The sequence below is a fragment of the Ranitomeya variabilis genome, chromosome 4 (genome assembly GCF_051348905.1).
Source record: "Ranitomeya variabilis isolate aRanVar5 chromosome 4, aRanVar5.hap1, whole genome shotgun sequence".
NCBI classification, from domain to species: Eukaryota; Metazoa; Chordata; class Amphibia; order Anura; family Dendrobatidae; genus Ranitomeya; species Ranitomeya variabilis.
The window spans coordinates 133,933,236-133,953,018 of NC_135235.1; the positions used below are offsets into that span (position 1 = coordinate 133,933,236).

Genomic DNA, 19,783 nt, shown 5'->3' on the forward strand with positions numbered 1-19,783 from the left:
ATTGTCCAGTGTTTTTCCCAATGACACCAGAAGAGTATTTCACTGCCGGCAGGAAAGAATTCTTTGTACCAAGCCAGTCTTAGCATTTATTTTCTTCCCTTCACTGCCATGATTGCTATTTCTTGTTTCCTAGTACCATGTGGAGCACCATAATTTGGTATGTTTCCTTTAGATCACAACTTTACAGTCATACTGGAAAAATATTCTCAAGATGGCTCTTCCGAGTTATAGGAATTATTTGTTGCATAACTTACAAGCCCACCAAGAAACGGGTGGGCATTTGTGCTTTTATCTTACTCGTTGTAACTATGCTGGCTCAAACCAGCCCCTGTCCATTTTGTGCTGCAATGCTTAATCAGTGACTCAGTACATACTTCTTAACTGCTAGACCAATGAGGCCACCTCTAGTCATAATTCTGTTATTTCCAAAGGGCTTTCCATTATGGTGTCTCTCAGTTTGTGCATTGGCGTGGATTTTGCTGATTCTGTGCGAGCATTTCTATCAATGAAAGCACAGTTGTCTGTGTTTAGTGTCTCCAGAGATCGTCCAATGCCCTTTTGGTCATCCTCTGGTAAACTATTGATGTCGGACGTCAAAAGGGTTCCAGTACTTCCGTGTACCACATGAATCCCATCTGGTCCCTTTATTTCCACTGGATGTTTGTGCTTGAAACGCAAAGAACCATGTCTTGGGCTTTGATCGTCATCTTCATCCAAATCATTCTGGATCAACTATAACACAGAACAATACGAAATACAATATTATTATTAAAGAATACTATTATTGTACTATTAAAGGCATTTGTGTTTTATCTGAATACATAATGAGAGCATAGACAAATGTAAACTCTTCACAGAACTCACACACAGTATGAGATCCCGGCAAAGTCATTACTGTGTCTATAGAATTATCTCATGCGATTATCTTAAGTGTATTGCTAAATGTAGGAAAATCTGTAGTATGAGACATTTGGCTATGCTTGATAGCCGCACTCCCAATGATAATCAGGGGCTCCCCTTGTCATTCCAGTGTGAACCTCGAAAGCATGATGATCTTGTAATTACAAGATAACTGTGGTTAACTTCATAAGAAGAAGAAAAAAAATCCTGTTGAGTGTTGCGCCAAAATTGCTGATATCAGTCTGATCAATTTTTCATAGTACAGTCCTTGTAATGTGATAAACTAAAGAATCAGGTCACAGTCAATCTGTCAATTAGTATTAAATTGTAATTGCTCTTTCAGAAAACTTTTGAGGCATGTCAGAAGCTTTTAATGATGGAGGCCCTTGTGATGAGACCCCCACAGACAACTGAAACAAAAGGTCAAAAACGCTAAACTGAGCGCTACTTTTCTCCACGACTGAAGAAAGACTGAGGCCATCTCCAGTCACAAAGGAAAGGAGAGCATAGATTGAGCCCCTGTGTCCCTGCTTCTCACCTGAAAGTTATTAGCTGTCTATATTGCTGTTTTACTGGAATTCATTTTTGTACTAAAAAGAGAATATATGTATGGATACAGTATGAAAAGTATTTATATTTTAGACACTTCTGCCATAAATTTATAAAAAGTGAAGAAACCCTTACCATCCACTACTGTACAGTCAATTTTCATTTATTGAAAGAACTTGCAACTCTACTCCAAGAATTACTTAATTCTATGTATTCGCTATAATTTGACGTTTCCCTTTGCTTCCATTTTCAGAATAAGAAATGCAAATTTGGTTCCTAAATCATATTTGGGTTATCTAAAAAAATTATTTTAAAAAGTTGGGTAATATTTTTGACACAATCGTATGTGATGAAGAAGTGGTTTATATTTATTTACCACTGATGTGACCAAGTCAGAAGATTATGTATTACCTGTTAGGATCACATACTTGAAAAGGAAACTATAAAAGGTGGAACTAATCGGACTTCCCCTGTTAATTAATATCCGCTGTAGTGTTCTCAGTTTAGAGAAGTGGGAAGAATAAAAGCAGAACATTAAAAAAACAAAAAACCCTCAGCAAATTCCTTAAAGGGAAGAGTATATATACAGGTCCTTCTCAAAAAATTAGCATATAGTGTTAAATTTCATTATTTACCATAATGTAATGATTACAATTAAACTTTCATATATTATAGATTCATTATCCACCAACTGAAATTTGTCAGGTCTTTTATTGTTTTAATACTGATGATTTTGGCCTACAACTCCTGATAACCCAAAAAACCTGTCTCAATAAATTAGCATATCAAGAAAAGGTTCTCTAAATGACCTATTACCCTAATCTTCTGAATCAACTAATTAACTCTAAACACATGCTAAAGATACCTGAGGCTTTTAAAAACTCCCTGCCTGGTTCATTACTCAAAACCCCCATCATGGGTAAGACTAGCGACCTGACAGATGTCAAGAAGGCCATCATTGACACCCTCAAGCAAGAGGGTAAGACCCAGAAAGAAATTTCTCAACAAATAGGCTGTTCCTAGAGTGCTGTATCAAGGCACCTCAATGGTAAGTCTGTTGGAAGGAAACAATGTGGCAGAAAATGCTGTACAACGAGAAGAGGTGACCGGACCCTGAGGAAGATTGTGGAGAAGGACCGATTCCAGACCTTGGGGAACCTGAGGAAGCAGTGGACTGAGTCTGGTGTGGAAACATCCAGAGCCACCGTGCACAGGCGTGTGCAGGAAATGGGCTACAGGTGCCGCATTCCCCAGGTAAAGCCACTTTTGAACCATAAACAGCGGCAGAAGCGCCTGACCTGGGCTACAGAGAAGCAGCACTGGACTGTTGCTAAGTGGTCCCAAGTACTTTTTTCTGATGAAAGCAAATTTTGCATGTCATTCGGAAATCAAGGTGCCAGAGTCTGGAGGAAGACTGGGGAGAAGGAAATGCCAAAATGCCTGAAGTCCAGTGTCAAGTACCCACAGTCAGTGGTGTGGGGTGCCATGTCAGCTGCTGGTGTTGGTCCACCGTGTTTCATCAAGGGCAGGGTCAATGCAGCTAGCTATCAGGAGATTTTGGAGCACTTCATGCTTCCTGGCACCTGCTCACAGTGCCAAAACCACTGGTAAATGGTTTACTGACCATGGTATTACTGTGCTCAATTGGCCTGCCAACTCTCCTGACCTGAACCCCATAGAGAATCTGTGGGATATTGTGAAGAGAAAGTTGAGAGACGCAAGACCCAACACTCTGGATGAGCTTAAGGCCGCTATTGAAGCATCCTGGGCCTCCATAACATCTCAGCAGTGTCACAGGCTGATTGCCTCCATGCCACGCCGCATTGAAGCAGTCATTTCTGCCAAAGGATTCCCGACCAAGTATTGAGTGCATAACTGAACATTATTATTTGATGGTTTTTTTGTTTGTTATTAAAAAACACTTTTATTTGATTGGACGGGTGAAATATGCTAATTTATTGAGACAGGTTTTTTGGGTTATCAGGAGTTGTATGCCAAAATCATCAGTATTAAAACAATAAAAGACCTGACAAATTTCAGTTGGTGGATAATGAATCTATAATATATGAAAGTTTAATTGTAATCATTACATTATGGTAAATAATGAAATTTAACACTATATGCTAATTTTTTGAGAAGGACCTGTATATACTGTATCTATACACACACATATATATACAAAGAGGTATGCTAGAATCCTGTGGGCCCTTATGCAAAATTTGGACCTGGATCTCCACCAGAATGTTGGTCAGATGTACAGTTCCCTGTACCCTGTATTCATGTCCTCCATTGTAGCCTCTGTCCTGGAATGATGTGCCTTGTCATGTCCCTCAACCTGTAATTATATCCCCGTCCTGGCCCTTATTCTATAATATTGTCCTCCATCTTGGCCCCAACATGTTATAATGTCCCCCATCCTGGCACCTATCCATAAAAATGTCCTCTGTTAGGGCCCCTAACATGTAATAATGTCCTCTGTCTTGGCCTCCATCATGTAATAATATCTTTCACCTTGGCCCCATACTGTAAAAATCCACTATCCTGGACTCTGTCCTGCAATAATGTTCCCCCTCCAGTCCTGTAATAATGTCATCCATCCTGGCCTCTAACCTGTTATAATGTCTCCCATCTTGGCCTCTATCCTGTAATAATATACTTCGTCCTGGTCCCTATCCAGTAGTAATGTCCCTTATCCTGGCTCCTGTCCTATAATAATGTCCCCCATACTGGCCCCTGTCCTGTAATTATGTCATGTTTCCTGGTCCCTAATTGGTAATAATGTTCTCCACCTTGGCCTTCATCCTGTAATATATTCCTTCTTATTAGTCCTGTCCTGTAATAATATCCTCTGTCCCGGTCCATCCCTCTGTGTCACCCTTCCAGGGCCTCATCCTGTAATAATGTCCTCCATCCTGGCCCCTGTCCTGTAATAATGGCCTCCATCCTGTAACCTATCCAGTAATAATGTCCTGCATCCTGGCCCCATCCTGTAATAATGTCCCTCATCCGCTAATAATAAACCCTATCCTGTAATAATGTCCTCCATCATGGCCCCCACCATGTAAAAATGTCCCTTTTCCTGGTTCCTTGTCCTTTGAACCATCCTGTAATAATGTCCTCCATCCTGGCTCCTTTCTTTAAAAGTGTCTTCAATCCTGGGTCCCTTCCTATAATACTGTCCACCATACTGGGCTCCTTCCTGTAATAATATCTCTCTTCCTGGACCCTATATTGTAATAATGTCCTCTGTCGTTGCCAATATCCTGTAATATTGTCCATCTGCTGGTCCAAAACCTTAAACTTCTGAATAATATGTACAACTGTAGTAACAGAAACATCAAGCTTTTTGGAGATAGCCTTATAGCCTTTACCTTTAACATGTTTGTGTATAATTTCTTTCTAATCTCCAGAGACAACTCTCTCCATTCTTTGGTCCATGTTCAGTGTGCTACACAACATGATACCAAACAGCACAGTGACTACTTTTCACTCTTTAAATAGGCAGACTGACTGATTACAAGTTTGTGGACACCTGTGATGCCAAGTACAGGACGCACCTTAGTTTAACATGTCCCTATGGTCAAATTATTTTCAATCTTTCCTAGAGGTACCACTATTTTTGTCCAGACCATTTTTATTAGTCTGTTTTTTTATATATATATTTTCTGTTGAATCACAATTCAAAAGCAATTCCAGATTTTCATTAGTTGATATTCAGTAAATTTAACTTGAAAATTATTTTTTACAGTTTCAAGTTATTTCAGTGACTATTGTGGGTTTTTCTTACTTTAATAAAAGGTCACCAACAATTTTGTCCACATCTGTAGATTGAAACTTATGTAGATGGAGTATATTTATATAGATATACAATTGTGCTCAAAAGTTTACATATCCTGGCAGAATGTTTGCCGAATATGAGTGATAACACCAAAACTTTTTCCCCACTCATGGTTAGTGGTTGGGTGAAGCCATTTATTGTCAAACTATTGTGTTTTCTCTTTTTAAATCATAATGACAACTCAATACATCCAAATGACCCTGATCAAAAGTTCACATACCCCATTTCTTAATACCGTGTATTGCCCCCTCTAACATCAATGACATCTTGAAGTCTTTTGTGGTAGTTGTGGATGAGATTCTTTATTTTCTCAGATGGTAAAGCTGCCTACTCTTCTTGTCAAAAAGCCACCAGTTCCTGTAAATTCCTGGGCTGTCTAGCATGAACTGGGAGCTTGAGATCTCCCCAGAGTGGCTCAATGATATTGAGGTCAGGAGACTGAGATGGCCACTCCAGAACCTTCACTTTTGCTCTGCTGTAGCCAATGATAGGTCGACTTGGCCTTGTGCTTTGGATTGTTGTTATGTTGGTATGTCCAAGTACGTCCCATGCACAGCTTCCGGGCTAATGATTGCAAATCTGCCTCCAGAAAACACAGTAGTTTGACAATAAATGGCTTCACCCAACCACTAACCATGAGTGGGAAAAAGTTTTGGTCTTATCATACATATTCTTTAAAAAAAAGGCCACGAAAGCAAAAATTCTGCAGGGGTATGGAAACTTTTGAGCACAACTGTAGTTATAGTCTAGTAAGAAGAAGTTCTGCAATAGTGAAACACAATGCTCAATTCCTGCTCCCTTCATTCTTGATGGGACTGCCATGAATGGCTGAGCTCTGTTAAGAGTCAACTCCCTCAAGTGTTTATTTCTGTTAACGTTGATGATTATGGCTTACTGCCAATGAAAACCCAAACGTCATTATCTCAGTAAATTAGAATACTTTATAACACCAGCTTGAAAAATTATTTTAAAATATGAAATGTTGGCCTACTGAAATTTATGTTCTGTAAATGCACTCAATACTTAGTCGGGGCTCCTTTTGTATCAATTACTGCATCAATGCAGGCGTGGTATGGAGGAGAATCAGCCTGTGGCACGGCAGAGGTGTTATGGAAGCCCAGGTTACTTTGATAGCAGCCTTCAGCTCATCTGCATTGTTGGATCTGGTGTCTCTCGTCTTCCTCTTGACAATACCCCATAGATTCTCTATGGGGGTTAAGGTCAGGTGAGTTTGCTAACCAATCAGGCACAGTGATACTGTTGTTTTTAAACCAGGTATTGGTACTTTTGGCAGTGTGGACAGTTGCCAAGTCCTGCTGGAGATAGAAATTTCCATCTCCAAAAAGCTTGTCGGCATAAAGTGCTCTAAAGTTTCTTGGTAGAAGGCTGCCCTGACTTTGGTCTTGATAAAACACAGTGGACCTACACCAGCAGATGACATGGCTCCCCAAACCATTACTGATTGTGGAAACTTCACACTAGTCCTCAAGCAGCTTGGATTGTGTGCGTCTCCACTCTTCCTCCAGACTCTAGGACCTTGATTTCCTAATGAAATGCAAAATTTACTTTCATCTGAAAACAACACCTTGGATCACTGAGCAACAGTCCAGTTCTTTTTCTCGTTGGCCCAGGTAAGACGCATCTGGCGTTGTCTATTGGTCATGAGTGGTTTGACACAAGGAATGCGACACTTGTAGTTCATGTCCTGGATACCTCTGTGTGTGGTGGCTCTTAAAGAAATGACTCCAGCAGCAGTCCACTCCTTGTGAATCTTCCCCCAATTTTTGAATGGCCTTTTCTTAATCTTTTCAAGGCTACGATTATCCCAGTTGCTTGTGCACCTTTTTCTACCTCACTTTTTCCTTCCACTCAACTTTCAGTTAATATGCTTGGATACGGCACTCTGTGAGCAGCCAGCTTCTTTAGCAACGACTGCCTTCTGGACATCTGTCAAGTCAGTGGTCTTCCCCATGATTGTGGAGCCTACTGAAACAAACTAAGGGGCCTTTTTAAATGCTTAGGAAGCCTTTGCAGATGTTTTTTGTTAATTATTTTAATTTACGGAGATGACTTTTGGATTTTCATTGGCTGTAAGCCATAATCATCAACATTAACAGAAAAACACTTTAAATAGATCACTCTGTTTGTAATGACTCTGTATAATATGAATTTCACTTTTTGTATTGAAGAACTGAAATACATTAACTTTTTGATGATATTCTAATTTTGTGAGAAGCACCTGTATAAAATAGTTTATTCTGTACATTACACATCAAAAGTGTGAAATTGAAACACAAACTTTCCCCAGCAATCAAAACGTCGTAAATATCCCAAAAGGCCATCAATGAAAATTACAGCTGGGTGCACAAAAAAGAAAGCCCTCACAAACCTCTATTGGTTTAAAAATAAAAAGTTATTTAAAGTGAAAATTACATTTTATGGTAAAATGAATGGTGTCATTCAGATTAATATCCTGGCTGGTCTTCAGTAAAATTGCACCGGGGGGTCGCTCATGCGCAAATTGAGGTCTCATTTCAACAACTTCTCTAAAAGACGTAATTTAGCCGAGATCTCAAACTAAGATTAACTTGAATACCAGCCGGGAAATTAATCAGCGCACGCTTTGTCTGCTGCAAAGACGGCCCCGGCACAGAATTTCAAATAGGAGGCAGGTCACTGAAAAAGCAGTGTCAGTCAAACACCACAGGGAGGTGAAGGGGCCATAGCAGAAGACCCTGTGTATAGTCCATCCCCTGTGCACCTAAATCTCATTATCTGAAAAATATAAATGCTGATTAAAGAATAATGATAAAGTGGATTTCTTCACTAACTGCTTCAACTTAATCTGTATGACAGCGCCATTATGGTCATGTCTTTATTGTAAATCATGGTGCTAGGATCTCTTTAACGTCACAAGAGAGCTACAGTTGTTTGTATCTTTATATATCACTATGTACTTTCTTTACACTGATATTCGCATAAGATGTTTATTTAATTTACTAATTACCCACAATATTTGCATATCAACATGTGTTTTTTTAGAAACTTGATTGGAATGTGTTTTGTTTTTGTACCTTTTTTAATTTCTTATTATCAATATGACTAAGGACTGGCACACTTAGAAATGCACTAGTGTTTTCTGCTACTTTGGATGTTATAGGATCCAAATAAAACCATATCATACATATGGATGCAGGACTTTTCATGAATATTGTGTTCGCATGGTTCCTGGTATCTCTGCGCAGAGGATTGATTAGGATCTGGCCCAACTTGTTTTTTTGCTTTATTTCCTAAACCTCAAATTGTGTTTGGCTCGAAAACCAAAAATAATAAATGACTTATAAATTTAATCAATTAATTATTTGCATTGCTTGTTACATTCATTTTCATAGGAATATACCATAGTAGTGTTTAAGGAGTACATTTTAATGTACCGGTAATATATGTTTTAACTACTTAAATGAGTTTTCCCACAAAGTTCATTTTAATGACTAAACTGTGGAATAAAAATAAGTTCTACAAATGGATGTGATTAAACCAAATGTACCTGTGCTGAGATAATCTTATAAATGTGTCCCTGCTGTGTCCTGTGTAATGGCTGTGTCTGACCGTACAGGGACATGGTCTGATCATACCACAGCTCCTGGGTAGACAGTATACAGATAATACGGCACAAGATCAAAAATTACTCTTTCCATTAGGTAAAACATTGCTTAAAAACAGACCGATAAATGTTTTACATCACAGAAAGAAGTCTCTGCGATCCCATGCTGTCCTGTCTGTATACTCTCTTTTGCTTCCCCCCTGCCCAGGAGCTGTGGTATGATCAGATCATGTCCCTGTACGGTCAGACACGGCCATTACATAGCAGGGGCACATTTATAAGATTATATCGGCACAGGAACATTTTATCTTGTCCAATTGTGTAACTTGTTTTTATTCCAAGATCTAGTGATTAAAATCAACTTTATTCGTGGGAAAACCCTTTTAAACATGCCACTGATTGGTGGAATTTTGGGTCCTTGGGTCACTTACCAATTCCTCAAAAAACTGCTATGTGGTGCTCCCCACTGGCAAACAAGTAAGGACCCCTGTGCAACAGTATATGGACACTTTGCAGCCCAATAGCTATTCATCATGTCCAATTACACCTGCTGGGCTCCTCTATCTCTTGTGCCCCTGGTGCTCACTACTTAAAGCAGCAGTACCGATTGCTTAAGCATGCACAGAGAAGTGCTTGAGCTCAGTAGAAGCATTTTGAGCCTGTGTACAGAGTGGATTACTATCTCATACCCTTTCTTCGGTGCCCATCGATCAGCAATGGTATAAATATGTAAAATATGTTAAAAAATAAATATTTACCTTTTAATTATACCAATATATTTAGTGTTATTTTTGCCACTCGACTAAGTAAAATTATTAAAAAGTAAATGTGTTATTAGACATTATTATGCGTGATACATGTATATAGGAGTTGGGAGTCGGATTCAGGAAAAATATACAGCTAGAAGTTTGACTTACCTGCTCCACAGTTCTGCTTTTCATAGCTTACAGTCATGCAACTTTGCTAATAATTATTACTCCAAGTTTATTAGAACATGGACACAAACATGAAAACATAGCACAGCATGTATCAAAACAAGACCAAGGCATGATCAGAGTATGAGACAGGAAACACACCATGCATACCCAGTTCCCACCAAAGCAAAGAACCAGGCGTCAATGCCTGCACACCACTGCAAGACAATCTACCTCTGTGACCGAGGACTGGTCGCCAGTGCTGGTGGTGGCTTTATGAGCCATTCTCTGTGCTAATAACTTTTTCAGTCTCATATAATCATCCAGCACTACTTTCAGCACGGATCCCTGTGTGAGGATGTTGGTTAACACTGTCATATATTATGCAGGTTGAGAAGATCAATATACTGTGATCATGGAGACTTTTTTCAACATATACAATTATTGACAAAAATGACAATTCAAATTCGGAGTGAATGTACATGTTGCTTAGGAGTATGCAAAAAAAAAAAAAAGAAGGGTTGCACCATTGTTACTGAAAATGTTGTTAAAAGGGCTCAGTCTGAAAAAAAAAAATCTGTAAGAAAGGATGCACACCTTCCCTGATCCATCACTGCCCTTTTTCAAACACCTATCTGGTATCCGCTAGCATCTACTTTCTGGTCCCTTCCCAGCAGAGGAAGCTGAGCCAATGATTTGCTTACACTGGATTCTTTATCCTTGAAGAGGCAGGGGCTAACTTATAAGGCCCACTTTTCACCAATATACACTCTTAATTGGCCTAGTGATCTTTCATTTAATTAGAAGAGTGTCACAATTTCTTTATAAGGGTGGAGTCCCTGTTACAGAGACCCTTTTCTTATTTAGGGCTCTTTAACTTGTACAAGGGCGTACAGCCCTGTACATTTCTATGCCAGATTATTCATCCTTTTGTCAGGTTTTCAGGGGCTTTCCCTTGAGGTATTGTTCTTTTCCCATGATGTTGCCAAACCTCTCTTCATATTGATTGTCACGCTGTAAAGTAATTGGTTCTCTAACTTATATGGCATGATAATGGTAAGGGTCTAAATGCGGTCAGCATATACCAAACGCAACCACTGTAAGAACAAACATTCTTTTCCATACTCTAACAAATAGATCCTACAGTGGTAATATCTCTCCAAACATGTCAGGAATATATTAGCCATCATCATAGAGAAAAGTAAAGTTAAAAGCCCAAGCACCTCAGTAGAAGCATCAAACTATAACTGCATCCAATTAGTCAGATCACCACAAACAGACACGATGCGGTGTTCACATTGGAAGTGCGGTTCTCGGCCTCCAGCTCTGGCTCTGGTTACTTCCAGAGAGGGTGGAGGAGCAACTCGTTAGTGGGGTTATCTACAAACTATGCTATTTACAACCTTTGCTTCTCCTTTGCCTTATTATGCCTGAGGTTTCTAAGGTGTCAATATTTCTTTTAGGCCGGGCTCACACTACAGCGTAATACGGACGAGTGCAAAGCGATAAAAAAATCGCATACCACTCGGACCAATGTTAATCTATGGGGCAGCTCCCATCATCCATTTTTTCTCGTCCGTATTATACTTGCGAGTGAAATCGCAACATGCTGCGTCTGTCCGCGTATCTCAGCCGAGAAACGCCAATGCAAGTCTTTGGGTGCGGAAAAAAAAATCGCACAGCACACGGACCATCAGTGTGACTTGAGAGATATTCTCAGGCATTGGGCAGGTGACAGGAAATTGTCTCAGCCATTATTTGCTCATTTTGCAAGTGATGGGGAAATCAGGGACCGCCTTGATATATTCTTATAATTCATACACATATATATATTTCTTAGTTTAACAGAATATGCCCGGACATGCCTAGCTTTGCTAAGCCATTAACTATTGATTAGAATTGCTGACAAAGGTGAGGCTAATCAGATGAACTTTAATACTGTACGTGTTTGTCCGTAGGCAGGGCCGTATTTAGAGTTTCTGCTGCCCTAGGCACTTTTCGTGCTGCCTCCCCCATTGGTGAGTATGACTAATGCAGACACTGTTGGCAGTGACTTAGGCTACTTTCACTTCAGCGATTTTTGCCATTAGCGGCAGTTTTTCCACATCTGCCGCGTAACGGATCACTTACGGCATTACTGCGTTCGGTCTCTTTCATTCCCTATGGGACTTGCGGACAAGTGCGGCACTTGCGGCTTTGCAGTGATCCGGCAAATGCGGTACTTGCAGCAACAGAAAAAAAACTGCTGCTAGCAATGTTTTTTGTCTCACCGCAAGTGCCGCACATGTCCGCAAGTAGCCATCACTACCTGTCCCTGCACCTTGCTAGCTCATCCCTAACCATCCCTCTCTGACCTAAAACTACATTATAAGGCCGGCGTCACACTCGGCGTATGAAAATACGGTCCGTATTTTACGCAGAAATGTTCCCAAAATAGTGATCCGTATGTCATCCGTAGGCAGGGTGTGGCAGCGTATTTTGCGCATGGCATCCTCCGTATGTAATCCGTATGGCATCCGTACTGCGATATTTTCTCGCAGGCTTGCAAAACCGACATCTAATGGATTTATGTGCTCAAATGTTCGTTAAAACATATATGCAGTGTATATATATGTATATATATATATATATATATATACAAGATTGTGGCCCGATTCTAACGCATCGGGTATTCTAGAATATGCATGTCCCCGTAGTATATGGACAATGATGATTCCAGAATTCGCGGCAGACTGATTGGCTGATTGGTCAAGGCAACCTTTATGACATCATTGTCGCCATGGCAACCATTATGACATCTACGTCGATACTGTGCCCGTCGCTGATTGGTCGATCAGAGACGCGGGATTTCCAGGACAGACAGACAGACAGAAAAACCCTTAGACAATTATATATATAGATATTCTAATGCATCAGGTATTCTAGAATATGCATGTCCCCGTAGTATATGGACAATGATGATTCCAGAATTCGCGGCAGACTGTGCCCGTCGCTGATTGGTCGAGGCAACCTTTTTGACATCATCGTCGCCATGGCAACCATTATGACATCTACGTCGATACTGTGCCCGTCGCTGATTGGTCGATCAGAGACGCGGGATTTCCAGGACAGACAGACAGACAGAAAAACCCTCAGACAATTATATATATAGATATTCTAATGCATCAGGTATTCTAGAATATGCATGTCCCCGTAGTATATGGACAATGATGATTCCAGAATTCGCGGCAGACTGTGCCCGTCGCTGATTGGTCGAGGCAACCTTTTTGACATCATCGTCGCCATGGCAACCATTATGACATCTACGTCGATACTGTGCCCGTCGCTGATTGGTCGAGGCGAATTCACGGCAGACTGTGCCCGTCGCTGATTGGTCGAGGCAACCTTTATGACATCATCGTCGCCATGCTGTGCCCGTCGCTGATTGGTCGAGGCCCAGGCGGCCTCGACCAATCAGAGACGCGGGATTTCCAGGACAGACAGACAGACAGAAAAACCCTTAGACAATTATATATATAGATGTCATTGAGACACATATATATATATTCTGTATTTATATTTAATTCAGCGCGAGATATGTGAAAAGCCGGTAATTCAATTGCCGGCTTTTTCTTTCTCCTTCCCAAACCCGACAGGATATGAGACATGGTTTACATAGAGTAAACCATCTCATATCCCTTTTTTTAGCATATTCCACACTACTAATGTTAGTAGTGTGTATGTGCAAAATGTGGGCACTCTAGCTTGTAAAAATAAAGGGTTAAATGGCGGAAAAAATTGGCGTGGGCTCCCGCGCAATTTTCTCCGCCAGAGTGGTAAAGCCAGTGACTGAGGGCAGATATGAACTGGAGCCTGGTAAAAGTTCCCACGCTCGAGTTCATATGAGGACATCCAGCAGAGGGCGCCTCACCGCGACTCAAGGTAACTACAGGTCACCCTGCTTTCCATTCATTCCACGGGGTTTTTACAGGCACGAGCACTGCTTTAGCAGAGCTCCTGGCTGTAAAATGATTTAACCCCTTCAGATGGATTTACTTCGTGGGACTTGACCTGAGCGACGGAAGGTATGAGATATTGTTGAGTTTTTATTTTTCCTTTGTTACAGAACGAGGGTCTTCAGGTGGATTACCAGTATAATAAAATATTACAACAACCTGTGTCTTTATTTCATTAAAATACTTGTAAATAATGTGTGTGTGTTTTCTTAACCATTTCGTACTATTGGATTAATAATGGATAAGTGTCATAATTGACGCCTCTCCATTATTAATCTGGCTTAATGTCACCTTACAAAAGCAAGGTGACATTAACCCTTCATTACCCCATATCCCACCGCTACACGGGAGTGGGAAGAGAGAGGCCAATTGCCAGAATAGGCGCATCTTCCAGATGTGCCTTTTCTGGGGTGGCTGGGGGCAGATGTTTTTAGCCAGGGGGGGGTCCTATAACCATGGACTCTCTCTAGGCTATTAATATCTGCCCTCAGTCACTGGCTTTACCACTCTGGCGGAGAAAATTGCGCGGGAGCCCACACCAATTTTTTCCGCGATTTAACCCTTTATTTTACAAGCTACAGTGCCCAAATTTTGCACATACACACTACTAACATTAGTAGTGTGGAATATGCAAAAAAAAGGGGGATATGAGATGGTTTACTGTATCTAAACCATGTCTCATATCATGTCGGGTTTGTGAAGAGGAAATGAAAAGCCGGCAATTGAATTACCGGCTTTTCTATAGAACACCGCTGCGTATTTCTCACAAGTCACACTGCTGGTCCGTGTGTAATCCGTATTTTTCTCTCCCCCATAGACTTTCATTGGCGATTTTTTTGCGCAATACGGTGACAAACGCAGCATGCTGCGATTTTGTACGGCCGTAGAAGACCGTATAATACGGATCCGAAAAATACGGCTGATAGGAGCTGGGCCATAGAGAATCATTGGGCCGTGTGTTATGCGTATTTTACGGGTGTATTTTCTGCGCTCATATGTCCGTAAAACTCGCCAGTGTGACGCCGGCGTAAAGCTTTAGAAAAACAATTTATTAACTGACATAATCCTCTGATAATGAGGCTCCAGGCTACGGCGTAGACTGGGACGGGCAGTCTCCGGGTCTCCATTCTCTCCTTACAGTATTATAATATTCAGTTACTATGTGGTGGCAATATGTGGTCTGGTCATGGTGTGGCGGTATTTGTAGGTGTATAATGATTTGTATAGGGGAAAGCCGAGTGAATAGTGATTTGTATGAGGAAGAGTGGGGTAGATACTGATTTGTATGGGGGAACGCTGGGTGGATACTGTTTTGTATGGGGGAAAGCAGAGTGGATACCAATTTGTATTGGGGAAAGCTAGGTGGATACTGATTTGTATGGAGGGAAGATGGGTAGACACTTTTGTATGGGGGAAAGCTTGGTGGATACTGATTTGTATGGGGGAAAGCTGGGTGGATACTGATTTGTATAGAGGAAAGCTGGGTAGATACTGTTTTGTATGGGGAAAGCTTGGTGGATACTGTTTTGTATGGGGGAAAGCTGGGTGAATACTGATTTGTATGGGGGAAAGCTGGGTGGATACTGATTTGTATGAGGGAAAGCTGAGTGGATACTGATGTGTATGGGGGAAAGCTGGGTGGATACTGTTTTGTATGGGGGAAAGCTGGATGGATAATGACTTGTATGGGGGAAGGCTGGGTGGATACTGATTTGTATGTGGGAAAGCTGGGTGGATACTGTTTTGTATGGGGGAAAGCTGAGTGGATACTGTTTTGTAGCTGCGGTGCCCACAGAGGCGTGGAGCAGCTGTCGGCTGGGGAACATGGGCAGGGAAGGAGCGGGCTGTTTCCGGGGTCAGGCTGCAAAGTTCAGTAATGATTGTTGGTGGGTGGGCGGGCTGAAAGGGACTTTAAAAAAAAAAACCCTTGCTCAGGTGCCGCCCCCTGCATCCTGGCGTCCCTAGGCACGTGCCCTCAAGTGCCTAGTGGCAAATACGACCCTGTCCGTAGGTTACCTCTTATGTAAGGAATACCTGATTAATTTATGATGAATTAATGATGAGAAAATCTCACCATATGGATGACATACGGATGACACACGGATACTTTTTTGAGAAAAAAACGCATCCTGGCATTGCACATGGATGAGATACGGATCACCATACGGAGAACATTTGTGCGATTCTCAGCAGACAAAATCGGACATATTTTTTATACATTGTGTGTGACTCCGGCATTACAGTCATGTTTTCAATATTTTATTGTTCATAGATTGAAAGAAAACCCTTTTAATTTAGATGTTAAGCCATCACAAAGAGAGATTAAAAGATTGTCTGTGATGCCAGCAGCAAAGGCCAGATTAATTTTCTGTAGGTTACTGTGTAGGTACGGTTACATATTTGATAGCAGAAATGAGAAGAAAAAGAGAGAAGTTCAAGCAGAAATTATCTACTTCCTGTATTAAATCATTCCTGTATGACTATGTGTCAGACATTTGTCAGTTCTGTAATACTCCTCCTGAGCCATCATCTTTAACCCCTTCATGACCCAGCCTATTTTGACCTTAATGACCTGGCCGTTTTTTGCAATTCTGACCAGTGTCCCTTTATGAGGTAATAACTCAGGAATGCTTCAACGGATCCTAGCGGTTCTGAGACTGTCTTTTCGTGACATATTGGGCTTCATGTTACTGGTATATATAGGTCGATAATTTTTGCGTTTATTTGTGAAAAAAATGCAAATTTGGCAAAAATTTTGGAAATTTTGAAATTTTCAAATTTAGAATTTTTTTTCTGTTAAACAAGAGGGGTATGTGACACAAAATTGTTAATAAATAACATTACCCACATGTCTACTTTACATCAGCACAATTTTGGAAACAATTTTTTTTTTTTTGCTAGGAAGTTATAAGGGTTAAAATTTGACCAGCAATTTCTCATTTTTACAACGAAATTTACAAAACCATTTTTTTTAGGGACCACCTCACATTTGAAGTCAGTTTGAGGGGTCTATATGGCTGAAAATACCCAAAAGTGACACCATTCTAAAAACTGCACCCCTCAAGGTACTCAAAACCACATTCAAGAAGTTTATTAACCCTTCAGGTGTTTCACAGCAGCAGAAGCAACATGGAAGGAAAAAATTAACATTTAACTTTTTAGTCACAAAAATGATCTTTTAGCAACAATTTTTTTTTATTTTCCCAAGTTTAAAAAGAGAAATTGGACCCCAAAAGTTATTGTACAATTTGTCCTGAGTACGCCAATACCCCATATGTGGGGGGGAACCACTGTTTGGGCGCACGACAGGGCTCGGAAGGGAAGGAGCGCCATTTGACTTTTTCAATGAAAAATTGGCTCCAATCTTTAGTGGACACCATGTTGCGTTTGGAGAGCCCCTGTTTGCCTAAACATTGGAGCTCCCCCACAACTGACCCCATTTTGGAAACTAGACCCCCCAAGGAACTTATCTAGATGTGTGGTGAGCACTTTGAACCCCCAAGTGCTTCACAGAAGTTTATGACGCAGAGCCGTGAAAATAAAAAATAATTTTTCATTCCTCTAAACTTATGTTTTAGCAAGCAATTTTTTATTTTTGCAAGGGTAACAGGAGAAATTGGACCGCAATAATTGTTGCCCAGTTTGTCCTGAGTATGCTGTTACCCCATATGTGGGGGTAAACCACTGATTGGGTGCACGTCGGGGCTTGGAAGGGAGGGAGCACCATTTGACTTTTTGAACGCAAGATTGGCTGGAATCAATGGTGGCGCCATGTTGCGTTTGGAGACCCCTGATGTGCCTAAAAAGTGGAAGCCCCTCAATTCTAACTTCAACACTCACCCCAACACACCCCTAACCCTAATCCCAACTCTAGCCATGACCCTAATCACAACTCTAACCCCAACACACCCTTAACCACAACCCTAACCCCGACAAACCCATAACCCTAATCCCAACCCTAACCCTAATCCTAACCCTAATCCCAACCCTAACCCTAATCCCAACCCTAACCCCAACACACCCCTAACCATAACCCTAACCCTATTTCCAATCCTAGCCCTAATTCCAACCCTAACTCTAATTCCAACCCTAACCCTAAGGCTATGTGCCCACGTTGCGGATTCGTGTGAGATTTTTCTGCACCATTTTTGAAAAATCCGCAGGTAAAAGGCACTGCGTTTTTCCTGCGGATTTACCGCGGATTTCCAGTGTTTTTTTGTGCGGATTTCAGCTGCGGATTCCTATTGAAGAACAGGTGTAAAACGCTGCAGAATCCGCACAAAGAATTGACATGCTGCGGAACATACAACACAGCGTTTCCGCGCGGTATTTTCCGCACCATGGGCACAGCGGATTTGGTTTTCCATAGGTTTACATGGTACTGTAAACCTGATGGAAAACTGTTACGAATCCGCAGCTGCCAATCCGCTGCGGATCCGCAGCCAAATCTACACCTTGTGCACATAGCCTAATTCTAACCCTAACCCTAGTTCTAACCCTAACCCTAGCCCTAACCCTAACCCTAGCCCTAACCCTAGCCCTAACCCTAACCCTAATGCTAACCCTAGCCCTAACCCTAACCCTAACCCTAATGCAGAAAAAAAAATATTTTCTTTATTTTATTATTGTCCCTACCTATGGGGGTGATAAAGGGGGGGTTCATTTACTATTTTTTTAAATTTTGATCACTGTGATAAGTTTTATCACAGTGATCAAAATGTACCTGGAACGAATCTGCTGGCCGGCAGATTCGGCGGGCGCACTGCGCATGCGCCCGCCATTTTTGAAGATGGCGGCACCCATGGAGAAGATGGACAGACTCCAGGAGGCTCGGTAAGTATGAGAGGGGGAATCGGAGCAAGGGGGGGTGGATCGCAGCACGGGGGGTGGATCGGAGCATGGGGGAGCGGGCAGGAGGATGGGGGAGCGGACAGGCAGACGGAGGGGACTACGGGACAGAACGGAGGACTGGGGAGGTGATCGGTGGCTGTGGGGGGGGCACATCAGGGTTTCCAGCCATGGCCGATGATATTGCAGCATCAGCCATGGCTGGATTGTAATATTTCACCACTTTTTATAGGTGAAATATTACGAATTGCTCTGATTGGTTGTTGCACTTTCAACAGCCAATCAAAGCGATCGTAGCCATGAGGGGGTGAAGCCCCCCCTGGGCTGAAGTACCACTCCCCCTGTCCCTGCAGAACGGGTGAAATTGAAGTTAACCCCTTCACCCGATCTGCACGGACGCGATCCCTCCATGACACCACATAGGCGTCACAGGTCGGATTGGCACCGACTTTCATAACGCCTACGTGGCGTCACAGGTCGGGAAGGGGTTAAGAAAGAAAGCCAAAGGTTCCTCCCTATGGTTAGGATCACAGATGACGTCGTCCAAAATAAAGAGAAAAGATCTAAACTTAATTTAGGCAAATCAAAAATTAAACTAGATTTCTAAATCTTCTCTGACTCAGAATTTGAATCTCAGGGAGAGATTGGTTCATGTGACTCAAAACCATTAGCATCAAAAGACAATTTCTTTTTAAAACAGGATAACACTGACGACAAGACAATCAAAAACTACTACTAGACTAAGGATGGTTCTACTCATGAAGATAGAGAAAGACATTTTTATTTTACAAGACAAAAATATGTGATTATACTGGATCATCCAGTGTTAAACTAGAAGTTTGAAGTTAAATGGAAGAAACCGCATAAAGCAATGGATCTGTGGGAACGGTTTAAGGCGGTCCATCACACTGACCCTACTGAGTCTGAGTGAAACATGCCAGGAAAAAATGATCCTGTAGTTCTATAAAGATCTAGTCATTATTTTCAAGCTAATGACTCTAATTATTCTGCTACATTAACTTCACTTTTTAAAGCATCTATTAAGCAGTTTCAGTGACCTAAACATTATGGATTTAGGTAAAAACACTCAGTATGGAGTACCTCAGGAGGATCTCTTTGAACAAGTTTCTAGCCC

General features: G+C 41.4%; 1 protein-coding gene across 1 annotated transcript in view; it reads right to left on the reverse strand.

Moving 5' to 3' along the window:
• Positions 1-150: 150 nt before the first annotated feature.
• The window catches only part of CDH23 (cadherin related 23), a 1,745,895-nt gene continuing 1,726,262 nt past the window's right edge, over positions 151-19,783 (reverse strand). The window contains exon 23 of the mRNA XM_077259281.1: positions 151-732. Coding sequence (XP_077115396.1) covers positions 409-732 — 324 coding nt within the window. The 3' untranslated portion in view covers positions 151-408. The remainder of the gene's footprint in view (positions 733-19,783) is intronic.